Source organism: Manacus candei, unplaced genomic scaffold (genome assembly GCF_025592945.1).
Source record: "Manacus candei isolate 608988 ecotype Guabito, Panama unplaced genomic scaffold, ASM2559294v1 h1tg000015l, whole genome shotgun sequence".
NCBI classification, from domain to species: Eukaryota; Metazoa; Chordata; class Aves; order Passeriformes; family Pipridae; genus Manacus; species Manacus candei.
This window is the reverse complement of record NW_026138063.1, coordinates 16,352,990-16,380,952: the sequence shown is the minus strand read 5'-3', so window position 1 is coordinate 16,380,952 and position 27,963 is coordinate 16,352,990. Positions and strand designations below refer to the sequence as shown.

Sequence of the window (27,963 nt, the reverse complement as noted above, 5' to 3'; positions counted from 1 at the left end):
GAACGTTCTTCTTGCACTGCTGTTCCCTGCATGCTGCAGCCTGAGCTCTTCTCCCAGGAGGGCCTGGCCAAGGAGCCTGCCTGCCTCCTACAGCCGTGTCAAATAGCCTGTAACAATCTGCTCTCTGGATTGGTGCTCAGCATGGTTCAGCTGCTCTTTGCAACATCTTGCTATTTTCCTTTTGCATTTGCTTGAGACAAGCACACAAATGCTTCTGATCATGAAAATCCCGTGTATGACTGCAAAGTAGCTGCCATAAATTAAAAACTGGGAGAGGGAGAGAAAAAGGCAGAAGAATTAATGAAAAATGCTTTAGGGAAATGCTGCTGCTTCTGGAGACGACAGACACTATGATTTTCTTTACCTGTGTTCTGGCACAGTTTCTCTATGTTCAAGTTTTTGCTTTGTGATTTGCTTTTCCAGCAAACAGCAGATATTTGTGGAATGAAGAACTGCCCTTTGCTTCCATTCCTTATGCCTCTTAATAAACATCAGAGGGGGAGCAGAATAGGAACAGATATTTTTTTCTATTAGTGCAAAATATAGAATTAGCTTCGTTACCCACGTAGTCATGAATAATGTAAGTGAAGAATCTGAGTTCATCCTTGTTTTGCTCTTACTTGCACATTTCAGTGCTGTCACCACAGTGGTTTCTGTAAATACACTGTGACTTTGTATCACTGTTTCCAACAACAGCGGCAAGGCTATTTATGAGGTCCTACGTATTCCTGCCTTTCATTTTAAAGATTTAATTTTTAATGTTTGATTCAATCCTTATTCTTTTACAGTAACTTTTGCCTTCTCTGTGCAGAATATCTGGATAGCTTTAGTCTTCTTCAAGGGAGTAGGGAGCTGCCCCAGCTGAGAGCCCATCTGAGGAAATGCAGAAGTCAGTACATCTCAGGTGACTTCAACATGGGTGGCATTGGGCTGGCCGAAGTCTCAGCCACTGTTGTGAGATAGGATATCCCATCCCAAATTAAGTGCCCAGGCTATGGGCAGAAGACTATTACACATGTTGAGGTACAGACCAGGTTTGATCCTGAGCTGGAATTAGAAGTCAGATGTCGCTTTCACTTGAGCTGAAATAACTCCAATAATCCAGACTGTGTCTCGTGGTTTGAACAGCACTGATAACATGTGGTTATGCTGATTCTGCATCTGACAAAACCACTCTGAGTGTTTAGGGAGAGAGGATGTTATTCTGTGTCCTATCAATGACCAAAACTGGTCAGATAACAGGGCCTGAATAACTATGTTCTGATGTATCTCCTTTTAAAAAGTCAAAGATCAGCATCTGTAATCCTAAATGCATGAAAAGGCAAAAGGAAGAATTACGACTGACATGTGAGAAGAACAAGATGTGCAGATTTCTATAGAAGGAAGAGGGAATTAAGTTGTCCTTTGGCATAGGAATACCTTTTTTGGTAAACTTTTGAAGACAGATTGGCAAAGCAGTAAATAGAATATAAGGTAATAGCACTTACCTGAGTCACTATGTCCAGCCCCAGGCCTCTCGAATCCACAACAACTACTGTAAGAATGGTCTGAATCACCAGGGCAATGAAGTTGTTGAATCCAAACATCAAAGCATAGCGTTCCATGCTCAGATTGATGGCAATCTGGAACCTAATGTGAGACTGGCAGGTCAGTGACTTTCCAGTTATTGCCCTCCAGTCAGTCAGTGAAGAGAAATGATTCATGGAGATGATACATCAAGGACAGAGTAAACAGTGCTTCGTTTGTTTGTTTGCTTCCTTGCTCACTCTAAAATAGAAAGCCTTTAGTACCATAGTATATTTTGATGGTTTTTTTACTTGTCTGTGCTGCTTTTTCAAACTATACTATCAGGTGGTTGGTACAATATCAGTTCTCTTTAACCCTTTGCTCCTTCTCAACCCCCACAGACTGTGCCAGACAGGCTGTAAAGTCTCCATGGTTGGGGTCTTTCAGAGACCTGGCCAGGCAAAGCCATGACCTGATCTGGCCGTGGCAGCAGTTCTGCCCTGGCAGGGATGTCAGACCAGAAGGTCGCTGTGGGTATCTTCCAACCAAATTTTCTGTGATGATGTGAGTCACTTTTTGCTTTGGGGCTTGACAGTGAAGGTAGCATGCTGTTTATTTCTGTCAAGAGCCTGTAGATTTTACTTGCAATATCTTTTTTGACAATAGTTAGAAATCTTTCCCTGCAATAGCTACTTGCAGAGTTTATATCTGAACAAAAGGGTATTATTCCTTCAGGACTCACTTTAATTGATTTTAGCATGTTTTTTATGTGCAAGCTTTGACTCTTTTTGTTGTTGTTGGTTTTGGTTGGTTGGTTGGGTTTTGTTCCGTTTTGGTAGAATATTTTGAAATAGTTCAGGTGTGATTTACTATAATGTAGTAGCAATAAACCAAAATGAAAACAAAGAGTTCACGTGGCTTCATTTGAGAGAGGCATAATCTTGCCATGCATTATAATTTTAGTGGGTTTTTTAAAATGGTTTCTGACTAATTTGGGTTTTGACATAAAATGCACCTGGTATTTCTGTTAATGAACTAGTGTGGTATGTCTGAAGACATTCCAAGCAATTAAATAACTGGAGTAATAACATATTTATTGCACAGATTAGATATAATATTTGCTATTAATATTATTATTATAGCTTGGTCTCCTAAGAGATCTTGTCCAGTGTTCTCTTTTACTCCTTCTTTACATCCTAATATCTTTAAGTATTATGTGTATAAAATTACATTGGGGAATGCTCTATGTGAAATCTTCTCGAATTCATGCAGTTCATGGCATGCTAAAAGGTTTATCAGCAGGTGGTCTAGACATTATAGGATGGCTGTCAAGGTATGCTTGTCCCTGTTGTTCACTTTGCATCTTTCCTTCAAGAAAGAAGGAAAACAGCTTCTGCATTTTGCTGTCACCATTCCCTTTAGTACTAAAGTTACCTTGTACTTTGTTTAACTTCTGCCTAGTTAAACATTCAATTTTATGAATATTCAAAAATTTTGATAATTTTTCTTTTGTGGTTGTTTAGAAGAATGAAAACAACATAATCAGACATTTAAGTGTCCTTGTATTTACCTGCACAGTTATGTCTAGCATTAGGTCCTCTTTCTCTGAGGAAAAGGAGGGGTGCCCAAAGCAAACTCGAGGTAGGGTCAGCATTCTGTGCATAAAGGCAGCACTGTCAGGTTTTATACTTACGTTGCTATTGTCAGGAGGAGCATATAGCAGGCCTTGAAAATGAGATAGCCAGCATAACACGCCCAGATGTTGGTAGAGAAGTGCATGAGAAACAGAGAACCAGCATCTACTGCAGAGAAGATCCCTAAAGCCAGTTCTCCAAACAGGTCCCAGTTAATTTTCATATATTGTACTAGGAAAGACGTTACTGAGCCTAGAAAAAGAGAAAAATGTGTAAATGTTGTATGTGTTCCATAGCCTGTATCACCAAATCTTGCCACCCTCACGTGCCAAAAGGCAATGCCAAATAATGAAGCAGAGTAGTTCTGAAATTTGAAAGCATTTCTGATGACTTCTGCAGCCATGCAGATGACTGGTCACTTTTAGACAACTGCATAAATCAAGTCTCTGCCATTCTGTTCTTAGTGCTTTATTCCACTTGACAGGATAAACTGTAACGTAGAAGGATTGATTATTTGGTTGTCTGTACCCAGCACGTATCTCTAGGGAGAGAACTGGGAACACAGTTTGGAACTCAAAAAGTTTCTTCCAGCTTCTCCTAGCTTACTGCACAGCTAGGCTAGTAAACCTGCTAATGTAACAATTTAGCTCCATGCACCTCATAAAGGAGGTAAGCTGCCAAAAATTGAATTTTGTGAGGTATCAGAAGCGTATATCCAAGGAAATGAGAAAGGATAAGCACTGTTTGCTCTTGGTGGGCCTCCTAGAAGGTGCATCTGTTGCAAAGATAAGCCACCTGATTTAATATCTTCTGTACTTCTATATGGAGAAACAGGCAATTCCATGACAAAGAGGAATTTGTCAAGGAGAAAAATATTCTAATTCATGATTCACTTGGTCTATTTAATTGCCTGCCTCAAGACAAGAGTAGTATCTATTTCTCCTTAATGACTGTAAGGGTAACCTGAATGACTAGGTGTGATGTAGACATGTTTATTTTCCCTGGTGGATCACACCCCAAAGTCTTGTGCAAGTTCTCTACAGCAGCACAATGTGATTATGTGAAACCCTGCCAAGGCAGGGTGGTGCTCTCTGATGTTACCTTTTGATAACCTCACTTTGCTTGTGTGGTGTGAGCATCTGCTGCTGGTGCAAAAGTGGAATACTTAACATCAGTCGCGTAAGGAATTCAATGGGGTCTTTTTTGCAAGTCTCTGCATCTTGCAATGACTAAAATTCTTCTTTTTTTCCAGCTGCACAAGAGTATTTCACTAGAAAAAGATCTTAATTAGAGGATTATGTTCTTTTGGTGTAAAATATTTAGGAATAACTTCTCCCATCTGTGTAAGCTGATAGCATTGTTATGGGAACAGTGCCATACTGTTTTGGGAAAAAAAACCCACCCAATATCCTCATCCAAAGACACACGAGTGCCTCTGAATGGATTTACCAACTGGATATAAAGTCTGTGTAACTTGCACAATTTCTGCATACTGGTAAGACAGAGTTGGTTATCTGGTCCTAAAGAAAAAGCAGCATAGCTCATATTTGAGCTGTTGTAGATCAAAGAATGAGGTCTGGAAGGCACAGTGTGTGCAACGGCTCCCTGGAGTGGCTGCAATAGAATGGCACTTTAAAAGCTTTCTCAAGTAAAACTTTAGAGACTGCCTTTGTGATCAATGTTTAGACATTAACTTACTCAGAAAAGTCGCTAGTGCTTCAACAGCTCCATTGTACACTGCAGAGCTGTGAGAGGGGGCTCGGAAATCCCACAGCACTTGGATATAATTCAGCACTTGGTTAAAGCCGGCTGTAGCCAGAGCCCACCACAGGGACCAGTAGAGAAGTTTCCTGGAGCTGTAGCAATCCCTCAGGTCCTTGCTCAGCTGCACCAGCACTCTGAGCATGTGATTCCAGGGCTTGGTATTCCCAGCCTGCTGTTGGGGTGTTGGGCTCCTGCCAGCAGAGTCGGAGCTCGTGTCCTCTTGGCAGCTGGAGGGACGGTCAGAACCGGCCGGAGCCGCAACTTTGTCAGGCCCCGGGAGAGACTGGGAGGCATCTTTCCTGTGGAAGAACATGCTCTTCTGGGGCATGGGGAGGAAAAACGCACACAGGAAGGCCAGGGCCACGGAAGCCAAAGAAATGGCGTTGAGGTAGAAGTAGGACACGTCTGCCAAGGACACCAGCAGCTGTCCCAGCACGGCGGCAACAGTGGCTGCCACCAGAGTGCTGCTCCTGCAGTAGCTGGTCACCCTCTGGTAGCGGTCGGTGCTGACCACGCTGTAGATGTAGGCGTAATAGGCCACCTCAGTGGCCGTCACCATCCCGTAGAAGAATTCCACCACCTGCATGGCCAGCACTCCGTGTGCAAAGAGGAGCAGGAGCCAGGTGACGATGAGGCTGATGCCCTGGAGGAGGAGGACGGGCTTGTAGCGCAGGTAGTCTGTGAGCAGGAAGACTGGGAACAGGAGGGCGAGGTAGGAGTATGTCCAAACAGGCAAAATCTGGTTGGTAACCTAGAACAGAAGAGGAAATGTCTGTGTCTTTATTCTCAGGAAAAGGAAGTTCATGCATTTTTTATAGCTTTGTAGAGGGAAGTTTTTGCTCTGAAGGAATTCATAAAATATATAACCACGCTGAAGCAGCGTGGGACTGTTGGGCAGGCAAATGGATGTTAGATCCATTAAATGGATCTTTTATTTATGCTGTCTGCTGCAAACTGTAGCCTGCCAAAGCTGATTACAGTTATGCTTTTTTTTCTTTTGATCTTTGTTTAAATACTTTAAACAAAGTTTTCCTTTTCTATTTTTGCTGCTCCAAGTAAAAGAAACATCAGAGTAAAACCATACCTCATCTGTGGTCAGGTTTTTATCTGGTCCTGTTAGATAGGGTGTTAGGAAAGGTTCTGATGGTTTCATCATGTAGAAGAATCCATAGAGGCAGAGAATCAGGGTGGGAAAAGTCCAGGTGTTGCTTTTCTCTTGCTTCCAGCAGGCCATGGCCTCTGCAGCAAAGCCAAAGAGAAGGTTTGTTAAGAGGGATGATGCTGCCTATGCAAGTGCAAAGAGGTCTTGTAATTAATTTCTATTTTGTGGTTTCTAATGCTAAGGAGTGCTCTTTAGAGGTTGACAGTTGGAAAACATTTTTCTTTATAAAGTTAAAGTGAACAGCTTTTCCTTACATTTTTCTGCTGCCTCTCTGTCTTTGTAGAAAGTGCATAAAGAATGAATTGGAAGATCTTTAACTGGGAGACAAACTACACTGTCATGCAATGTGCACTGACCAAGATAAACACAGGAAAAGCCTTTCTAGACAGAAGTGGCTGAAGACAGCTGAGCATGGAGATTTCCCTTGACACCACGACTGATCACAGCCAAGCACCTTGTTGAGTGACAAGTAACTAGTTCACAGTTGCTGTTTTTTCTCCCCCGGCTCCTAGATGTGTGTGTCTTTCCTTTTATGGAGAGCTGGTAACTCTGGAGCCTAGCAGATGGGAGTTGCTAATAAATACACAAAGGATATCAAGCCAGACGGTCATTAATTGACAATCTGGAATTAACTGCATCAGAAATCAAGTTTGGATAAAGACATCGTATCTTCCATCTATAAAACTGGTCACGGAAGATAATAGTCTGTACTAAAATGAAATGAAGCAGATATTTTTCATGTTGTCTCTAGGTGAGATGATGGAATAGATTAAAATTTGCTACTCTGCTGGAGAGAGCCCAAAGAGAAGTCAAAATGGGTGTCATGGGGGCATGCAAAGGAAACGGACAGTAAGTTATAGTACATATTCATGTTGGTATAGGCAATGTCAGGAATCTAAATGCATCCAGTTTATCTTTTGAAGCCCTTTGGAGGTTGTTAATAAGCAGATGGGATTTTCACCATTCTGCTTTTGGTTTTTATCTGCTTCCCTCCTGAGAACTTCTCCCTTAGGCAAAAGTTTTAATCTTAAAAATGAAGTAGTGTTTTTCCTCCATTTTTTTTTTTAAGCTGAAGAAAGAGCTATTCAGCCAAAAATATTCATGTCCTGATGAGTACATTTCTCCAGACTGGATGGACGGAGGATGCTCTTTTTCAGGATGTGATATATATAATATATAAGGCAGTAGGCATTATGCATTTTCTTTTCTAACTTCGCAGATGGCAGCACATTTTACTAATGGCCTGATGCACTAAGAGATGGGTGCAGATCAGGGGGAATTGGAATTATTTCCTTTGCTGCATAACGGCTGAAAACATCAACATTAGAGGACTTGCAGCAGAAACGAACTCAGCTCTGTAGTGTGAACCACTAGAGGGCAAGGTAACCCCAGCAAAGGGAAAACGAGTACGGGAGGATTGTGAGATACTCCAAGCATTTAAGGAAGGAAGCGTTTCTACTCCTCCCTTCCCAGTTGTTGTAATATCGGTCTGCTGCAAACGTGGCTTTGGCAGGACTAGTTTCGGCCCTGCCCAGAATAACACTCATTTAGTCACCATAACATCCCTTTGCTTTTCTTTCACATGATAATCATTAAAGCTTTACAGCATCCTGATGCCATGTGAACGCTTCATGTGGTATCCTGAGATTCTGAGAAAGGCATCAAAAAGAGTGGGGTGAAGAGCATCTCTTGCACTGTAATGAAGGACATTTGTACAAGTTAGCTCTGTGACTTAGCCAGGCCATACTTTTCCCTTCCCATCCTAGATTCTCTGCTCCAGTCTGTTTTGGGACTTGCCATGTTTGCTCTCCCCACAGCAGGCTGTGTGACACAAGGGCAGAAGGTCTCATGGATCCTTTCAAAACGTCCCCCACCTTGGAGGTGAGTGGGGCAAGCTGCTGTCTGCCCAGGGTTTGCAGGGTGCTGTGTGCTGCCCCTCTGATGCTGCCCATTGGTGGAAAGGCTGCACCTAATTAGTAATTTATGGTTTGACTGTATACAGAAGAACTTCAGGTGTGCCCTGGTCTCTGCATCCCTCCAGCCCCAGCACATGCACTGTTTTGGGGTTTTGGCTAGACATGTACCTCTGGTTGGTAGTCTTTGAGGTGCCTGTGTTAGGCTGGCAGGGAAGTCAGATGAGAAGTTTCCCACTTGAATGAAGCAGCTGTGCAGAAAAAAACCTGCCACTGGTGCTGAGCTGGGAAAGGCAGTGGGCTGAGGGCTCTCAGGGGCAGCCCACTCTGCCCTTGGGGAGGGGGAGGTGGGTGCCCCCCCATCCACACTGGGTGTGTGTTCTCCTCACACCCCAGCCCTTGGCCATCAGTGCAGCCCCGGCTCAGCTCTGCAGCTGCTCGTGTAACCACTCCTTTCTGCATTCATAACCACAAACCTCTGACAGCGAGAGCTGTGCCTTGGTGCATTAGGGGAAAGGATCCAACTTGTTCCCATTCAGTCACCCCATATGGTCATTTCCTATTTTATAAATCTAGGTTTTTCTTAACTTTTCAAGATATGGTAGGATGCCTTGGTGTTATTCTGCAGCAAAACAATTCTCTGTTTCCTCCTGCAATTCTTGGTGCCCGAGCTGTCAGCTCTTCTCCCACTCAGTCTGACCCAGCCTGCCAGTTCCCCACCAGACAGCTCTCTTCTTTTCTCCCAGTTTCCCTTGTCACTGGAGGATTTCTGATTTCCAGTGTTCATATATAATCGTACCTTGTCTGCTGGAGCTCTTCCTTTCTTACTTCCAGGGGAAAAGTCTCCTTTTAGTGTTTCCAACCTTTCTTCTGGCCGTCCTGTGTGTATTGCAGCTACTGGACTGTGTTTGGTTTTATGCTTTCCTGTTTTTCTGGTACTTCAACTTGCTCTGACACCTCCTTTGAAATTGCCTCCAGTTGGCTTTCTTTCAGCATCCACGTTCCCTTAAAGGAACAGCCAGATAATCCTGGCCTGTCTTTGCCCAAAGACAGCAGTAAATCAAGACTGAAACTACAGTTTGGTGCTTGACTGGCACATAATCAATAGAGATAATTCTGTTCCCAAAGAATTTTGGATCTATTTGACAGGATAGGTGGCTTTAGACCCACCTGTCCTTCAAACTGGTCTGTATTAAAGATGGAGCAGTAGCTATGTGTGGGTAATGACAGAGGAGACAGAGAGCAGATACCAGTGTTGTAAGATTTGAATGTTTCCCCACTACATACTTGGGGTTTCATACTATTCTGGGAAGTTTAAAAAGTAAAACACTCTTGACTTGTTGGTTGGCAAATTTCTCAGGTTTTTTGCTTAGGCGGGTTCTCACAGTTCTACTGAGGATGGAGATGGCCCACAGTCAGCTTTTCACAAAAAGGAAAAATCCTACAAATCTAGATCCACTCCCACCCTGTAGACATGAAGGTCTGGAAGGAGGCATATAATAATTGCTTAGGAATGTGAGCAGAACAGTAGGAAAATGTAATTTGTAAATATTTTTAAATAACAGTAAATAATCCAATCAGAGGAAGGCAGCATCTTGGTTCATACACAGTAAAATGGAACAGTAACTTTAGGGACATAAACATGAATATGAAAAACATATGAAATTCCCTGGGTCTGAGGAGTTGCCCAGCTCAGCCAGTCCTTTGCCTTCAGCTTTGGCCACATTTTGTAGCCTTTTTACCTCCTACTCCTCAACAGTCAAAGTTATTAGATTAGTGATGTGAGACTGGCCATCCCTGCCTATTTCCTTTGTAATTTGTTTGTTGACCTTTGTCCATGAAATCACCTACTCCTGCCTGAGATAGTGCTGTTCACTTATCAAGTCATAGAATATCTCGAGCTGGAAGGGAACCACAAGGATCATTGAGTCCAACCCTCTGCTCCTCACAGGACTATCTAAAACTAAACCATGTGTCACCCACGTGCTCCTTGAATGCTGACAGATTTTGTAATATATATTAAACTAATACATGAAGGGAATGTAATAATTCCTTTGGCACTTTCCCAGCTATCAGTCACTGTCTGACACTGATTCCAGAGCTATTTTTGGTTCTGCATGTTTAATTGAACCTGTGGCTATAGCAGGTGACAGCTCATCTGAGAGGACACTGTGTCTGCCTGCATTTGGTTGTATTCTCAAGGACTCTTGCTAAAATGCAGAGAACTGTTGAGGTGAACAGTGTTACCTGGGATTTGCATTGACTTACTGAGGCAAGAATCCAACTCGAATTTTTCAGCACTGAGAAAAAACCCAAAATTCTCTTTTTCCTGTAATGTAACAATGAGAAAGAATGATTTAAGTAACTTTCAGGCATTGATATTTGTTTTTTCTGCTTTCAGATCCTTTTTTATCCTTTATTATTTGTTCTTTCCATAGTCTTTAGTCCATCTTGTTTGTACTTAAACTTTCATCCTTTTTCACTGATTAGATCTGAATGCAAAATGGAAGACTCTAAAAATGTGATGAGCTTATGCAAGTTTTTGGTCAACTTGAGCCCTATGCCATAAACTGCCTGCAGCAGAGCTTCATTGCTGGGTTTGAATAGGACCATACTCTTTATGCTGGTCCTGCTTGGAGATTGTTCTGCTTGGACAGTGGGCTGGGCATCTGTTACTAGCTGGCATCCTAATTCTGTTCAGCTGGGAAAGGGAAGATTCTGTAAGAACTAGAGAAAAGGTGAATTTTATGGTATCTATATATATTTGTTAGTGTATCCTAATGAGTTAATGTAATATGGTCTCTAATGTATCAAGAAGACAGGAAAATTCTGAGAAGGGGCAGAAAAGGCAGTAAGAGAAAAGACTGCAAACCTCTGTCATCCTGGTACTTTCTCCTGCCTCTGCTGCCCCTTGGGCTCGATCCTGGTGTTATCTCTGGTGCTTTGCAGGATGGCACTGAGGCTGAGAGACTCCCCTTGGCTGTGTGAGGTATGTGTCTCCCTCTCTGTCTGTGCTGATTTAGGCACTGACTTTCAGTTCACAAACCACATCTGTTTCTTGACACCTGGCTGACTGAGGCGAGGAGACTTTGCAAATCAAACTGAAGGCATATTCTTTTTGAAGAATGTGTACTATACTCTCAAAAGAAAGCAGTAGCAAAGAAAATTTTCTGTGGCTAACGCTGGAGATTTTTCTCAATTGACGGTCAAATACAACCCACACACAGAAAGGCTGCAATGGCAGCTATGAAGATTAAACTGAATTTTCATTGGATTTCTCAGACCCAGGAGTATTCACAGGGCAAGTTCACTTTCTCATTCATGGATGAGCTGATCTTTATCTTTTCTCATATAAACTACATGCTCGCTTTGGGAACAAGCTGCTCTTTGAAGTCTGGCCCTGAATCCCACAGTGTGTGGGTGAGGGTTTCCACAACTCCCCTCTCAGCTGAATCTCACTCAGGGTTCCTAAGGTGGTGGGACACTCACATGGTGGGCCCAGGTGCTTTTCATCTGAGACACTAAAATGCTTGTATGCAAAGTTTAGTTTGGAATATTTAGCTAAAAGGTAGTAAGGGCATTACTCCAAGGAGCAAGTTAGAGAATACATTCAACCACACTAACGTTTCAGGTATTTAGTTTAAATGTAGACTTACAACTGCTTCCTTACTAAAAAGTAATGATGTAAGGTTATTTTTCACTACACTGTACCTTATATAAGGATCGCACCTTTACTTCTTAGTCACTCTTTGTTTTCCTCTTTAATTTACTCTTCTTACTCATGTCACTGGAGTGTGCATTGCCACTTGCACCATGCAGGCTAGGGGCTTCTGGTAGCAGTGCAGGATCTCCATTTAACCACTGGGCCATTAATTATCACTCTGAGACATTTTGGGGGGTTAATTAATTTTTCTTACAGACAGCATTTTAGAGGTGCCACACTTGGATGTTTGCCCAAACAAGGCCTGGATCTCCTGGTATAATGTGCTACCAACATGGCATGGAGCACATAGAAGTTCTGTGATGGGTTTATAAAGGCTGGTTGAACCTTCTTTGCCTGCAGAGCCGTGCTTTATGTCCCCTTTGGTACACTAAGAACTCTGGGTAAGGGCTGGGTTGAAAGGAGTGCTTTACCCTCTTAATCTTTTGGTTTTGACCACGGAAAGTAAAGTTCCATTAGCTGCTGGCAATGTGAGTCACTGGTTGGATTGTCCCTTCTTTCGGTTAGTGTTTCATTGCTAAATTCAATGTAGGTGGCAGGTCACCACTATAGTTGCGAAAGACCAGGGAAGCAGCATCCAAATTATGCTGGGTGTCCTCTTGGAAGCACTGCCAAGGCTTTACAGGCATCCTTATTTGTACCACAGTGACCTGATTTGTTCCGTGTCTCTTGCGAAAACCTGTCAGAGGCTTTCGTAGGTTTCCGAATAAAGGTGGTTCCCACTGGCTGAGGACTGGGTTTGTTGGTTGAGCAAGATCCCCCTTTCACTTTCTCACTCATACTGGCACAAAGCACACTTTGGTCTCCCAGCTGGGGGGTGCAAAGCAGTGTGGTTCAGAGGACTCGTGGAGCTGAGCCAAAAAACAGTCCAGCATGTGAAAGCATCTGTTGATTCTCTTCTGCTACAAAATTTGTTTTTCAAAATGAAGCTGCTTGTGAGTTTTGTGGTATCTTTCTCTTTGTTTTATAGGTCTGAGAATGCTGGAAAATTAAGTTTTATCTTTTTTGTTTGGTTGGGTTTTTTTATGTTTCAAAACCACTTTTGAACAACGGCAACAAAATCAAGCAACTTAAATAGATGATAAAATTTCCAGGATTGAGCCAGACAGATGATATCTTATGTATGGCCTCCCTCTGGGCATCAAGGTCTATTTTGGCCTTAAATGCCAAATTTATTTCTGTTGTAATTGTACCAATAGCAAATTACTGTCATGAAACTTCTAAAATGCAGAACCAAAATTCCAAAAATATTGTGATCTGAAGTTTACTGGAAGGTGGGGAAAATCTTCCTGTTGCACTGAATGAATGTTACAGCAGGGCAGAAGGGCTTACAGAAGAAGGTTATACCTTAAGTAGTTCCTTTAGTTTTACATTTTTTTTTCCAGATCATCAGTGGAGAACAGGAACTACTACTTTGTCAGTGGGATTCTCTGGTGACTTTCTTTTTAAATAAAATTTTACGAGGACATTGCTGTAGGTTTGCAGCTGACTTTTATGCAAGTGCTGACTGTGGGTGGGTATACTGGGCTCTGGTGTCCTTCTGCCCCCTACACTGTCTGTCAGCTCTTCTAATGGCATAGAAATGTCACTGTTTAAAGGAAGAACAGCAGTTTGGTGTCTCTGGATGCGGTGGGGAAAGATGATCCTGGCAAGGAAAAAGTGGTTGAACTTTTGCTGTGACTGCAAATCTATCTTTTACCATCACTTTGATGTCGAGATTGTCAGTGTAGTTCACAAGCTGGTTTGAGCTCTTCACTTCTGCAAATTGTGGTTGAGACTGTAGCTAATAAGAACATTTTGCTTAATACTTCCTTGATACGAGCTATGTGTTACATGTAAGAATTAAACAACAGCTTTCACAAAATACCAAATGCTCTAAAAGCTGAGGCCTGTTTTCTCATCAGTGCCAACCCCAGATCAGCCCCATGACACCTATGCTCCCCATGATGAATGAGCCAGCCAAGTTCCAGGAATCCACTTTTGCTGATTTTTTTTTTCAGTAGAAATGAAAAAAACCTCATCTTTTAAATTCAGTGCCATCGCTGTTCCACACAGTAACAAAAAATGAGCAAAACTCATGCTTTTAGGAGATGAGAAAGAGAATAAAATATTCTATTAAGCTTCATCTTTAGAATTTGGAGGGCACTGTAGTTAGAAATGGATGTGTGGGATATGATTATCCCAGCACCAAAAAAACCTCTCATATCTCCAAGTTTTCTACTTGATGATTCAATCTGGTGACTTTGACATCCTATTTGTAGTTCTTGTAATGAAGCCATACAATCTAATTCAATGCACACTCTTTGCTTGTGCTCTAGTCTTTATTTGCATACTGTTAAAACCTCCAGTTAAGTAACAAAAAGGAAATGAGACATAAGTCAAAGAAATCTCATTTGAATAGGTTAATACTTGTAGTGACTAGTGGTCACTTACTGTGGATTGCCAAAGAGAAATGAGAGGAAAAACCTGAAAGGATTTCCAAGTAACTTTCCGTGTTGAAAGATCACTTTCCGTGTTGAAATATCACTTTCCAAGGCGTGTTCCCTTGTACACTGATCCTACAAACCTCCCCCTGCTGGCAGATTTTGCCTTGTCGTCACAGACTGACGCCTCATTTCGGAGATGCAAATTTGTGTTTGCCCAACTAGTGTGTGTAGGAAGTTTCAGCTCAGCAGCTCCACTTTACCTTTTTTTTTTTACCCTCAAGGTGCATCTCGTTACAGACACTATGGGAGACTTTGTATCATTGCAACAGCCCAAGTAGTGTAAAGTCCTGCTGGAAGAGCATTTGTCATATTTTGACAAGTGCTCATAATTAGCTGGCTGCTTCATTTATTGCTAAATTGCTAATGACATTTGAGACAGACTTAAAAGAAATGCATCACACTGCTAGTGTTTGCTTGAAATTAAAAATTCTTGTACTCAAAATGTCCTGAGTTCTTCTAATACCTTGATTTCTTGCCAGTTCAGAAGAGTTTGGATCATAGAATCATCAAAGTCTTTGGGGTTTGTTTGTTTGTTTGTTTGTTCACTTGTAACAAACGTGGATAGAGCCTTCCTAAATCTTCATTCGCGAAGCCTAGCCATGATGATGTTTGTTCATCAACAGCATGTGAGGTTTTATGCCTTTCATGAAGAATAATTTTATTTTATGTGGTCCAAGCTTTTCTCCATGTGCCTTCATCTTCCTATGAGTCCTCTCAAAGGCAGAGCAGTTAGAGTGTATGTGTCATATCCTGAAGCTCTGCCCCAGTTCCCATGTCCCTTGATGTGCTAGGTTCTGCACAAACATGAGTAGAAAAAAGGACCAGTCTGATCTCAGGGAGGCTGAGCCTACTTACTCGAGGAGAAGATATTCTTGTAAAACACAGTTCATTTTGGAATAGCAGATTTCTGCCAAGACCAGATTGCTTGACTTAAAACATCTTTTCTGGCTCTGGCTCTTGCCTTGTGAGCAGACTTGCATGGTTGGGAACAGCACCTTCCTCAAAGCCCCAGCCAAGGGCCCAACCAACAGAGGACTGCTGGGGCTGACTGGAGTTGTCCAGGCTAGCAATAAGTAAGAAAGACTTTGACAATGGGGGCAAGCAAGATCATGCTTGAAGCAGCCAAGGGGAACCTTGTAGGAAGAGAAGAAAAATTACCCTGACAGATGTTTCCTTAACAGGACCTAGGAAAAGGCTGACCTTGTTAGGGCCCACAAATGTCTCTTGCAAGAAACCAAGAAGTGAGGACTAAGGTCCAGAAAAGGGGTGTAGGAGGATAAGAAAGTCAGTTATCTCAGTTTTACTGTGCAAAAGAACCTGTAAGAATCAGGACAGAAGGACTTGGATGTGGTAGTGTGTTTTCCTTGGGAAAAGGGCAGGACTCTGGGACAGAAGGAAGTCTGAGCCAGCTCCTTTGGGAAACTGTGGTTTAAATCTCCTCACAGGAAAGTCCCTATAATGTAACTGTGTAGTGCTGAAAAGCTGCAGTGATTGCAGCATTTGTCTTGAGAAGGCCTGTGACCACAGCTACTCTGCCAGGCTTCATAACACAGCTACTCAATAGGGTAAACTAACAGCTATTAAAAACAATCTTGTTTGGCTGCTTGTTTGGCAATCCAAAAAAAGCAGGTGTCACTGGGTATTTTTAAGCTGGTCTTCCAGTAATGAATGACAAAACACTGTCTGTGTCAATCATGTGCTAAGTTGTCTAGAGTGAGCACATGTTCTATATGTCAAGTGCGTCTTAGTAAAACCTTCAGTCAATGAGTCCTCTTGGTAAACCTAAAACTTTACCACTTCATGTTACTTAGTTCTTCTTTCTCCTCTTTTCTTTGTAAGGTTTGTTTTACTTTTTTTAGGTCTACTTGAGAAAGCAAACACAGAACACAAGAAAAAAAGCAGCTTCACATTTTCTAAATTATTCTCTTCTAATTTTATACAAAACCATGTTTCCATTGAATTCACAAATAGTTTCAGACCATCTAAGCTGCATTTTAACAAAAATTATAAATCCCAGATTTTTTTTTTCCCTACCTCTATTCTTTTCTGTTAATTTTCAAGATCTGGAAAATGTCATGTATTTCTCTTTCATAATTTCCAAGGAATAGCATCTTTTTCTCATCTTTCTGAATTAAATATTTTTAAAATGCAAACCCTCATTTATTATTATTGGAAGACGTTTTGTTGTTCAGGCTGTGGATTTTGAATCCAGCCATTCTCCTATTCCAGATCTTCTTTGGGGTCTATACATCTCAGGGAAACTTCTAGCCAAACCAGAGCAGTGGAGAAGCACTGACTGACTTGTGCAGAGGTGGTGATGTGAGAGCTACAGCGAACCAGGAGCTTCAGGCTCAGTTTCAGTGTGGTTGCATGATGACCTTAGTGCTGAAAAGTTGCTGATAGCTTTTTTTGGTGAAGATTTCAGAATGTTAGACACATTACTACTTAATTACATTAAGTAGCAATGTGTTTAACATCCTTACATTACAGTAATTATTTACATTAATTCCTTACTTACTCGCATTACTACTTTTTGTAAGCAGGTTTCTTTTTGTCTGCAAATGACTCTTGGTGGTCTCAGTCCCTTGCAGGAGATAGTGTATGATCTCAAGCGATTCCTTTCCTTCTTCCTCAGGTTTGTGGAAGTTATGCAGAAAATCAGCACTTCTCGACTTCTTTAATAATCAGAAACGTATTAGTCAAAATGTTTCTATTTTTGTGTTTATTATGGCTAAAGGCAAATACAAATTTGAATTGGAAGAGAAATGGAGCCATAATAAAACAAATATAATGTAACCTAGAGCTCAGCTTGGCAAGCAGCTTTTCATTGTTTCTTCTTTTAACTATATGATGGGTTGACGCTGGCTGGATGCCAGGTGTCCACCCACACTGCTCTATCACTCCTCCCCTCAGCTGGACAGAGGAGAGATAATATAAGGAAAGGCTCAAGGGTCAAAATAAGGGCAGAGACAGATCACTCACCAATTGCCAACATGAGCAAAACAGACTCAACCTGGGGAAATTAGTTTAATTTATCAAACCAGAGCAGGATAATGACAAATAAGACCAAATCTTAAAGCACCTTCCCTCCACATTCCCTTCTTCCTGGGCTTAACTTTGCTCCTGATTTTCTCTACCCCCTCCCCCCAGCAGCACAGGGGTATGGGAATGGGGGTTTTGGTTGGTTCATCACCCATTACCTCTGCTGCTTCTTGCTCCTCTGGAGGACTCCTCATACTCTTTCCCTGCTCCAACATGAGCTTCTCTCTCCTTTGGGCCACAGGTCCTGCCAGGAGCCTGCTGCGGCGTGGGCTTCCCAAGAGGTCACAGCCTCCTTTGGGCATCTCCCTGCTCCAATGTGGGATCCTCCATGGGCTGCAGGTGGATTTCTGCTCCACTGTGGACCTTCATGGGTTGCAGAGGCACAGCTACCTCACCATGGACTCCAGGGGAATCTCAGTTCCAGCACCTGGAGCACCTCCTGCCCCTCCTTCTGCACTACCTTGGGATCTGCAGAGTGCTTTCTCTCACATATCCTCCCTCTTCTATCCATCTGCATTTGCACAGGTTTTTATCCCCCTCCTAAATACATTATCCCAGAGGTGCTGCCACTGTTGATAATGGGCTCAGCCTTGTCCATTGACAAGTCCCTCTTGGAGCCAGATAGCATTGGCTCTGTCAGACACGGGGGAAGATTCCAGCAGCTTCTCAGAGAAGCCTCCCCTGTTGCCCACCCTCTACCAAAACCCTGCCATGCAAATCCAATAAAGACTATTTTTTTCATCCTTCTTTCCAATTATAGGCTTTGTCTTCAGCTTTGATAGGTCCATTTCTGTGAAAAGGTGTTTGGCTATCCCAAGGGCTGTAGACAAAATAGAGTTAGCTTAGAGAGAAATCTGCTCTCAGAACACTGGATACTCAGCTTCTATATGTATTTAGCAGCAAGCAACCAGCAGTGCTAGGATGGATTGCCAAAGAGAAATGAGATGAAAAAGGTGAAAGGATTTCTAAGTAACTTTCCTTGCTGGAAGATCACTTTCTGTGTTGAAAGATCACTTTCCAAGGTGTGTTCCCTTGGTGCTGGGATGTTCACAGGAGGTGCACCAGTCTCCTCATAACCTGCACTTTCGATAGGTGAGAGGTTAATTTCTCCCAAAAGGCATATGATAGGTCCATAATTGCATCAAAGCAATGTCATTCTATAGTATTTCTGGATCTGTAACTTAGGAAGTGCAACCTATAATTAGCAAAAATTGCCTTCTTCCTTCAGACGACAATTTTGTCAGTCACACAAGCATTGAAGTGCATGAAATCCCCGGATTGCATCACAGCCTCTAAAGCTCCAGAGGTATTGAGCAAGTTACCTGTGGAACTTTTGTGCTTGGCACTTATTATGTATGTATACATCAGGGATTGTGCAATGATTAAATCCCTGCATTTGGCCATGATCCTTTCAGCTAGTGCCTTCTCATGCCCTTTGCTCTGTCAAAGGAGTCCTAAACCACTGGAAATTACAGAAGGGAATTTCCCCCATTCAGTTCTGTTTTTCCTGTATTGCTGTAATGCTTTATTTTCATCAGTTCAGACAAGGCAGTAATATGCATTAAAACAACATCTCTTTGTGAGGGTGAATAAACATGGAAATTTTGGTTAACTGCCAGTCAATTAACAAGTGTCAATGTTTCTCATTGTAGGGTATAGGTAAAAATATAGACAATGTCTAACATCCAAGTAGGTAAGAGATGTTTTGGGGTTTCTTATTTTACTCTTTCATGTTTAATATTAGACCTAAACTCATAAAGTGACTATAAGATATAGTCTATCAATCAAATAGTTAATGATCATAAAATTCCTTCTCTATCTTTCTCTTCTGAAATTAATGATGTTTTTTAAGCCTTGCATCTGTTTTTTTAGGAGCTGCATGGTCAAATAGGTTACCATTGTGGGGCTACAGTTTCAAAGCTGATCCCCCCCAAAATAATGGCCATTTTTCCACTGGAATAGGGGTATTTATCAAGGCTGAACTATTAAGTCCCTTCAGCACTTCAGACTTTCAGAAGGTCCTTTGGGATAAAAGAGAGGAGCATATTACCAGGATGCAGCAGCCTGGTGACCTGGAAAAGTGCAGATAGAGGGGCTCTAGCTTTGCAGGTGGTGTCTGACAGCAGTTTGACTCCCCAGCTCTCCTCTCTAACATCCCCAAACTGCTCAAAACTGTCAGTTTCCATATATATATATATATATATATATATATATATATATATGAAACACACACACACACATATATATATTATTATTATGTGGAAAAGGCTCAGTTTTCCCTGATGCATTTCCTCTCCTTCCATAGCTCTAACTGAATGGCCCTGCAGCACTGGCACCTAGGCTGTCTTTGCCTCACCATTTGTAATACTGCTGCCTAAAAAGAGCACTTGAATTAAACCTCCAAGACCCAATTTGTGAGCTTTAAAAGTCAGGCATCCTTTAATCGGCGCTGGGTGCACTGGGTATCATCATTACATGAGTATTCATTTTTTGTTCCCCTCATTGCTCTTACATATTCACAGCATTTCCCAAAACTTCTTAGCATATATGCATGTCCTTATAAGATCTCTGAGGGTCTTCATCTGGGGTCTTCAGTGGTCTCCCTAAGTAACTGCCTTGTGAACTTCTTCAAGACAGTGCACCTGGTTAAAAAGTAATTGGGTGTTGCCTTGCTGGCTGTCTCGCTTCCTCTCTTCATGGTTTCTTTAAATCACTTGGCTCAGCTATCTGTAGTTTCTATGTTGTAAATACTATCAGTTCTTGTTACATCTCTAAACCTCGACATCAATACATCCGGGAGGGTTTGAGCCTGTTCCTTCTGGCCCCTGGAACAACAGGAGGGGAAGCCTAGGAGAGGCTGAACACTTTGTCAGTCTGTGTTTTGGTGCTTTGTCTTATTGTGAGTGCAGCATCAGGGAAGGAGAGCAAGGTCTGTGGGGGAATCTGAGCAGGGGCAACAGGAGGGAGGGAAACTGAGAAGCTTACAGCAAAGTCAAGTCAGGAAGACAAATAAGTTGGGAAACTAAAATAAGAAAAGGTGAGTTAAATGTGACAAACCCAGAAAAAATAATGTGGGTTTGATCATGGCTTGGGAAGGAACCCAAGTGTAAGATCATGCTCAGGAAAGGGCCACATCCAGCTGAAGTTTGAGAATCTGCAGGTGTATTCAAACTGGGCTTTCACATCCTCTCCAGGCCAGCCTGTCCCTGTTGGCCAGGGAAAGGGGGTTTCCATGTGGCTGATGGGAATTTCCCTTTTCACAACTTGGGTCTGATGGCCCTTGTGCTTTGGCTGTGTCCCTCTGAGGAGACTCTGGGACCAGCCCTCCCCACGTAGCCTCGCAGGCCCCAGGGCAGGGCAATGACAGCTTCCCTCGACCTGGCAGCCCCCTCGCTGACCCTCTCCATGTGCAGCCTTTGAATTGCAGCAGTATTAAGACACTAAACACAGGGAAACCAGGCTGGAAGTCTGGTTGGATCAGGGTGGACAATAGTCACCATCCACTTGTTCCCAAGGAAAAATGAATAATCACCTCCCTTGAACACATAAGCACCTCTCTGTTTCTATATTTTTTTTGCCCCCTGTTTGCATTATGGGATTGTAAAGGTAAAGACTGATAAGATACAGTGATGTGTCATATCAGGACTAGCAGAGCTTTCTTCAGCTGTTTGCATTAAAACCCTTTGGCTATTTTTTTTTTAAATTACTTTGTGCAAATAAACTGAAGGCACTTTGTACACAAGAAGTACAAACAAAATGACAGGGCTCCTGAAGTTGGGGCCCCCCTCCTGGCTTTTGTTCTAAATCTAAATCTTAACCTTATCCTAATTTCCTAAATCAAGCAAACCATGAGATAAAAGGAGCACTATAAGCACAAGTCCAGCTGCCACAGGAGGAGGCAGGATGCCAGCCTTGGTCACTGGTAGAGTGATGAAAACTGCCTAGGGGCAGGAGTACAGGGTGAGTACTGCCTTCCTGATGTCATTGCTGAGGTATCCAGACTGCTGGTGCTTAGGTAGCAGTTTCAAAGTTCAGATGAGATGATTCTCTCCAAAAAGCACTGAATGGAGAGGAAATAGAGCTGTAGAGTCACAGGGGAGACTTGAGATGCAAGGCCACCTCCATCTAGATAACAGCATGGCCTAGGAAATGGCATAAGAAAGAAGCTGGGTATAGGTGTAACAGATTTGGAATCCTTGAAATCTGTGTGTTAACGAAAAAACTATCAAGCCTAACTGTCCTAATTTCAGGTATTACCATTCTAGTTAAGGTAGTTTGAGGCATTGCCTACTGTGGACAGATAGTCCCCAAAACAGCACAGAAATAGCTGCATACTGAGAGCACTGATCTTTATGTATTTTTATGGCATTTCACTATGATCCATAAAACAGTTACATCAGGGTATGGGTTCTTTGTTGCCTCTTCCCTTGTCCTTTGCCAGGGGCTGTGGCTCTGCAGAGAAGCATCTCCAGCATGTCTGGTGCCATGCACACTGCAAGGCTGCTGCTAATGTATACCCAGCCATATGAGCTTCCCTAAATTGTGGCTATTGTATAGAGAAATTATTTTCTCTGAATAACAATCTATTCTGGAGTTCAAGCTGTTTACATTTCTAGAAAGAGGTACTGGCAGTCTGTGAAGGATGACCGTGCTCCTGAGCTCTACCTTAAGAGAAGCCACTTACAGCTCAGGTTACTCTATAAGCCGCTGGAGTCAGTAGCAGCTCCTGTGTACACTGGCCGACCAGGACATGGCCTGCAGCCAATCCATTATTTTCACACAGATCCCTAAACAGCACGGGAAAGTACCGTCCTTCAGTGGCAGCTCAAACAGGGTGCTTGCAGTGATGACAGAGCCTCTCCCCGGTGGTTTCTCCAGAGCCATGTGAGGCAATTGTAAGATTCCGTGTTTTTGTTGAATGTTCAGGAGTTGCAATACTCAGGTATGGTTTGGGATGGGAAAGCAACAAGCTACAGCTCTTGTTTATGAAGCAGCATTAATGCATTCTGGACAGCACAGATTCGGTGGAAAATACAGACCCTATTTCAGGTTGCTTTTAAGCTCGCTCTGTTTTAGATGAAATAGTTCAGATGTGTAATAAATGGGCAGAAAGTGATGACAGGGAATACATGGTATAGGAAGCTGAAGAAACCTATTTCCATGAATACTCAATATTGCTCACATGTCCTTGCCAATACTACAATCTAGATTTCAGAAAGCAGTAATCTGCAAAGCCTGATGTTACTGTGTCAGCCAACCAGTTAATATTGATGTAGTGCTTTTGTATCATCACAGCTAGTGACCCAGCTCCTGTGAGCACACCATACTGAAATGAATCTGGCTGGGTCAGCCCATCGCCACCAGCCCCCAGGCTGGGTTTATTAAACTAGAACACAGCAGACACACAGTTTCTGTAGGTAACATTGAGAGTTACCTACATTTGACTTTCCTCATTTCACAACCCACACTCCAACCCCTAAAGCTATACGTCCTTCACCCACAGAACCATTACCTCACAGACTTTTATTTCCTTTTCTTTTAGGCAGAATCTATTAAGCTACTTAAAAAAAAATAAAAAAAACATTTCCCAAACACACTGTTACACTCTTATCTCCGGTTATAGTACCAGGAAGGTGTGCTGGGGCCAAATCAGGCACGATGGAATTTGCCATGGGGAAACCCAGCACTGATGACAGCGGAACCCGCCCGCGTGTGAATTCCCGTGGCTCCTGCCACCCCTTTATAAGCAGGTGGAGGTGAGGCAGGGCTGGCAGAACAGGCAGGCAGCAGCCGAGCACTCACTGGAGCAGAGCTGTGAGTGTGGTTTGGGAATGGCTGGCTTTAGCAGCAAGAGCATGGTCCTGGTCTCCCTGATGGGGCTCCTGGCGCTGCTCCTGTGTGGCACCTCCAAAGGTGAGTGAACTCTGGCGTTCTGCCCCAGGAAGCGGCTCTTGGTGCTGCTCGCAGCTGGCAGCAGGAGGAGGGCGAGGTGGAGGGAATGCTTTCAGCAAAGTATGCTGCCTCATCCTCCTCTTCTGTCAGGAGGGAGCTGGATAGTTGGGTACAGCGAGTACTTAGACATCACAGCAGCATGAGCCAAATGGGTTTTATTTACTTTGCTGTTTTCCTTCATTCCAGCACACAGCAATCATGATTGCTGCCTGTCTTACACCAAAGTGCGTCTGCCTCGGTGGGCCCTGAAGGGCTACACTGAACAGCTCGCCAGTGAAGTCTGTGATATCCCTGCAATCATGTAAGTTACTTTTCAGAAGATCCTCCAGTTTTTCTGATACGTATTAACCTTAGGATGTCTGTTTGGGCAGAAATAATGATTTGAATGATTTTTCTTGCTTTTTCAAAAACCTAAATTAACTGAATAAATGGTATATAATACCTGTAAACAAAACACACAACCTGTAGTTGACAGGGACTACTAACTCACGGGACAGCCATACAATGTAAATAATAAATTTCTGACTGTTTAGGAATCAGCTGTGCAAACAAAGACGTGCTTCGTTTCCAGCTGAGGGCCACTCTAGCCAACACAAGGTGTTCCCTTGCAAAGACCTGTTAGCAGACACATAAGTGACAAGAGTTCTCTTAATTCACAGGGATTGGATTTCCTTTTCCACAAGGTTTTGTCCCTCCTAGATGTTGATCTGTCACCTTAGTTTGACAGCAACTAATCTCCTTAATCTTAGAAATTATTTCTGGTATCCAGCAAAGGTCTTTGTCTCAATGGATCAAATAAATTGAATACAATTTTATGGTGCAATGATCCCTGAGACTGAAGCAGCTCTTACATTTAAATTTCATTGGATGTTTCTTTATGTTCATATAATATTGGAGGAGTTTGGATTATCCTATATCTAAATGGCATTTACAAAAGCAGTTGTAATTGTTCATTATATAGAGTAACTATGACACTTTTTTTGACAAAATGGATCTTCACAGTACTTACTAGCAGGTATTTCTAATTATTTACTGATTTCTTTATCATTATCTCTTTTCCAGTTTCCACACCAACAGTGGGCTGAAGGCCTGTGTAAATCCTAATGAAGGCTGGGTGAAGAAGCATCTTCTTTTCCTCAGGTAGGAATCTAAACAACTAAATAATGACAGGCTGATGAAAACAGGGCATCTATGAAAGCTTGTTTCTCACATCTCCTGATGGTGTTGGTGAACACATTTGTCTTTTTCCTGTCAGAATTGGCTACTCCTTTTTAGAGTCTTCTCAGGGACAGTCATGTCCACATGTCCCGTTCCCTACCTGAACTATTCTCTCAGACAAGAAATCTACAACTGACCTGTGGCTGAGGTCTTCATTTATGTGTGTTCTCTCTTTTTTTCAACAGCCATAAGCTCAAGAGGATGTCAGCCTGATATGGTTTCCAGTGAGGAAATAAACATAGACATGGCTGAAGAATCACCAGGTTCAACCTCTTGGTTGGGATTGTCTTGTACACTGTTGTGTGCTCACTCACCTCCAACTCAGGCTTCTTTGGAACTGTTGAACTTCTCCAGTTGATTCATATTGCATCTCTGGTTTGCTTGAATTAAGCATTTTGTTACAGTTTCTATTTTTACTAATATGTGTACTAATATGATATGATATTATTTAGTAAAGACTACCTTAAGCTGTTGTACAGAGTATTAAGTTTATTGCATGTTGTTTTTGTTTTGTTCCACATGTGTAAAGTGGCTTATTTATTCTATTTATTTTATTACTGTCTCGTGCCAAAATGTTTCCTTTTAGCTGTAGTTAGCATTATAATACTTCTTGAGCTATTGCTAAAGAAAATCTGCCTGTGGAAAAAAAATGGAAATTGGAGTTTAAAAAAAAATAAATGTTAAAATCGGCACTCTCTGTGTGATACGTTTATTTTGTTAATTAAAACACGTGACTTCCCCTTGAAATGAATCCCTTTGCTTATGAGCCTCCAGCTGAAACAATTACACAAGTGGGTTGACACCTGTTAAAGGCACTTTCCACCTTCCTCACTTTGTTTGCCCTAGGGGTAGCTATGACCTCCACAGGATGTAATTGCTTCCTGACCCCCAGACAACTGCTATAAATCAAGCTTTTGCTTAACATGAAGACCTGTTCTTAGCTCAGTTTGATCTTAACTAGACTTGAGAGACTTTCTTTTACATGTTTCTCTATTTATTCAGGAGGAACCTTACACATACTGTCACTGGGCAAGCTTCTAGCCTGAGGAGGACTGATTATGGTAACACAGTCTGCTCTCAACTCAAAAGATGATATATCTCTAGAGGAGAAATTTGCAGTGCTTTTCTGCCCTTTTTGTGTTTCCTGTGGTATCCTATGGCTTCTGCCATAATGAGGTTTTCTTGGTGCAGGATCTCTTGATGGAGGTTAATGATGCCTGACAAAAGTAATGAGACTTCATGGAAGGTAGGAGATGGGTGCAGGTTGAATGGGGAAGGCTGCTCAGCTCTTTACATACTATTACATGGCACACATGAAACTCAGGGATATGACCATGTAGGCTGTGTAGTTCTCTCACTTTCAGCACTGGAGTATTATGGATAAATTTACACCTTGGCTTCATACCTTTTAGTCATACAGATACAAGCATTAATTTTAATTTAAACTGAGAGAGGATATATTTTTGGTGCCCTTGAGAGAGGAGCTGAGATGAATTGGGTTTTTGAAATGATGGTCATGAGTGGAAGGCTGTTATGTTCTGGTTTCAAAACTTGCTAGGACTTAAACAATCCGCTTGTCACTCTGCCAATCTGGGAACTGTCAGTTCTCTGTGAGTGAAGCTCTGAAGGAGCGAGATAATTTAGCTTTAATTTTCAGCAGGTGGATTTCATGTCCTTGATATAGAGGATATCAGGTGAAAAGCTATCAGCTTTCCAGGGAGGAGCTATTACTCAGCATGTTCCCTAATCCTTCCCCCATCTCTTCTAGAACTGGTGCAGGCTCCTGTTTGGGATCAGAGAGTTTTTAGGCTAAATCAGCTACCAACAAAATGGTACAGACAAGACTAATGGATCTGTGTTAAAAGTGTCAGAAGCTGAAGTTCCTCAAGCCTACCCTGGGAACAGGTGAGCATTGGTGGAGATGTTAGGAACCAGAGCTGTAATGAACTTGGTGCAGAAAAGCCTAGAGACCAAGTTAGTGAATTCAAAGCAGGGGAGCAAAATAAGAAGGTGAAGACAAATGTGTGAAATTCTGTGGGTGGTTCTTTACTCCCTGGTTGGGCCTGTTAAAAGTTTTGTATTGTTTCTATAACTCGTCCTTCCTCTGGTCATCCATGGTTGCATTGCTACAAAACCCCACATGCTTCATCCATAGAGCTATGACTTGTGAGATTTCTTTTTAGTTCCTCTTATTCTGGTTGAACTTTTTTTATATCCAACCTCTTCTGAATTAAAAAAAATAAATATTTGTTTCTATGCCCAGTATCAGAAATAGATAAGGTTGTTATGTTACTGGTACAAAAGTCTGTGTAAAAATAACATGTCCCTCCATTAATTCCTGAGGATAAAAACAAGTATTGTAAGCAAGTGCTGCATCTCCAAAATCATCAGATCAGAGGCACATTTTTGTAAGTAACCTTAAGTGCTCAGTTAAAAGTTCTGACAGCTCTGTAAATCATGACCATTTCTAGGAAAACGTGAATCCTGATTACTTTGGTGGGACTGTTTTGCATCTCTGTAGGTGAGTTTCTTTTTCCTCTCTATCTTTGGCCTTCAGCTTCTAATTCAGCATGTGCAATTTTGTTGAATAATTTGAGATGCAGTATTAGATGATGATGGTAATTTGGGGACTTTTCCCCTTCCATTTACATAATTTTTCAAATCGAAATTATTTTTTCTTGCGAAGTGCTGAAGCTTTTTATTACAGCTTGGATATCACTTGGGAATTGGGTATAAGAGCTTTTCTTTCAAAATCTCAGCACAACTTCATACTTCACTTTCAAAATCTCCTTCTTGTGCTGTACTGAGACCAGTCCTCAGTGATTCTTGTGCCAGCTGGAGTATTACTATTGAATCCTATTTGTGCATATTCTTTCTGTGTTCTTTTTGTTTGTTTGGTTGGTTTTGGTGCATTTTTTAAAAAAATATATGTTTTTGCTTCCTTTTTAATTTCTTTTTTTTCCTTCCACAAAGCAATCTCACACCAGTTCCACTCAAGACACTGCAGCATTTTGTTTTGTTAGGATCCTTGACAGAATACTTTCTGTTTACATAAGAATCATAATTAGATTTACTAATTTCTTAATTTTTTTTAATCCCACCCCTGCACAAAGCAACAAAATAACTGTGCATGGAAACTGATTTTTGTAAGGAATAGCAAATCTTCTGCTGATTTAATTTTGCTGGAAAAATATAAAACCTGATGCATTTCACCTGCTAGGCAAGTACTAAGAAGTTATTTGTTGCATTACTCTTCAGTTGATAGTAGCTTTTGGCTATCAGTTGAAGACTGGTTTTTTGTTCCTCATCTATTTTTTCCACCTTCCACACAGAGGGGGGTTATAAAGCACCTGCAAATCCAAGAGACAAATGGGTGAAGACCCTTATCCTGCAGTGTGCATGTTTTCAAGTATATCTGAAATCCAAGCACTGCTGGGTGTGCTCAGTGTCAATGGCACTTTTAGCTCCTGGAGATGTTGATAATTGGTCAGTTATTTTCAATTGCCAATACCAATGAGCCCACGTGTAGCCTGACTTCACTCCTGATGAACTGGAATGCATCATT

At 42.0% G+C, this 27,963-nt stretch overlaps 2 protein-coding genes across 5 annotated transcripts in view; one reads left to right on the top strand and one right to left on the bottom strand.

Moving 5' to 3' along the window:
• The window catches only part of CCL20 (C-C motif chemokine ligand 20), a 28,460-nt gene extending 3,352 nt beyond the window's left edge, over positions 1-25,108 (top strand). The window contains exons 2-5 of one of the 4 annotated variants that reach the window (XM_051781964.1): positions 789-904; positions 23,367-23,481; positions 24,243-24,320; positions 24,584-25,108. In XM_051781964.1, coding sequence (XP_051637924.1) covers positions 789-904; positions 23,367-23,481; positions 24,243-24,320; positions 24,584-24,611 — 337 coding nt within the window. In that variant the 3' untranslated portion in view covers positions 24,612-25,108. Of the gene's footprint in view, positions 1-788; positions 905-1,907; positions 2,071-6,349; positions 6,690-22,305; positions 23,142-23,366; positions 23,482-24,242; positions 24,321-24,583 lie in introns of those variants that run through there. The other 3 variants (XM_051781965.1, XM_051781967.1, XM_051781966.1) reach the window with 3 other exon arrangements.
• On the bottom strand, positions 77-10,345 carry LOC127468628 (thiamine transporter 2-like). Its single transcript, XM_051781970.1, has 6 exons — positions 8,779-10,345; positions 5,989-6,143; positions 4,839-5,655; positions 3,200-3,392; positions 1,488-1,629; positions 77-267 (listed from the first exon to the last, which is right to left on the bottom strand). Exons 2-6 carry the CDS (start codon positions 6,136-6,138, stop codon positions 88-90), a joined length of 1,482 nt encoding a protein of 493 aa, XP_051637930.1. The 5' UTR covers positions 6,139-6,143; positions 8,779-10,345; the 3' UTR covers positions 77-87.
• Positions 25,109-27,963: the final 2,855 nt, after the last annotated feature.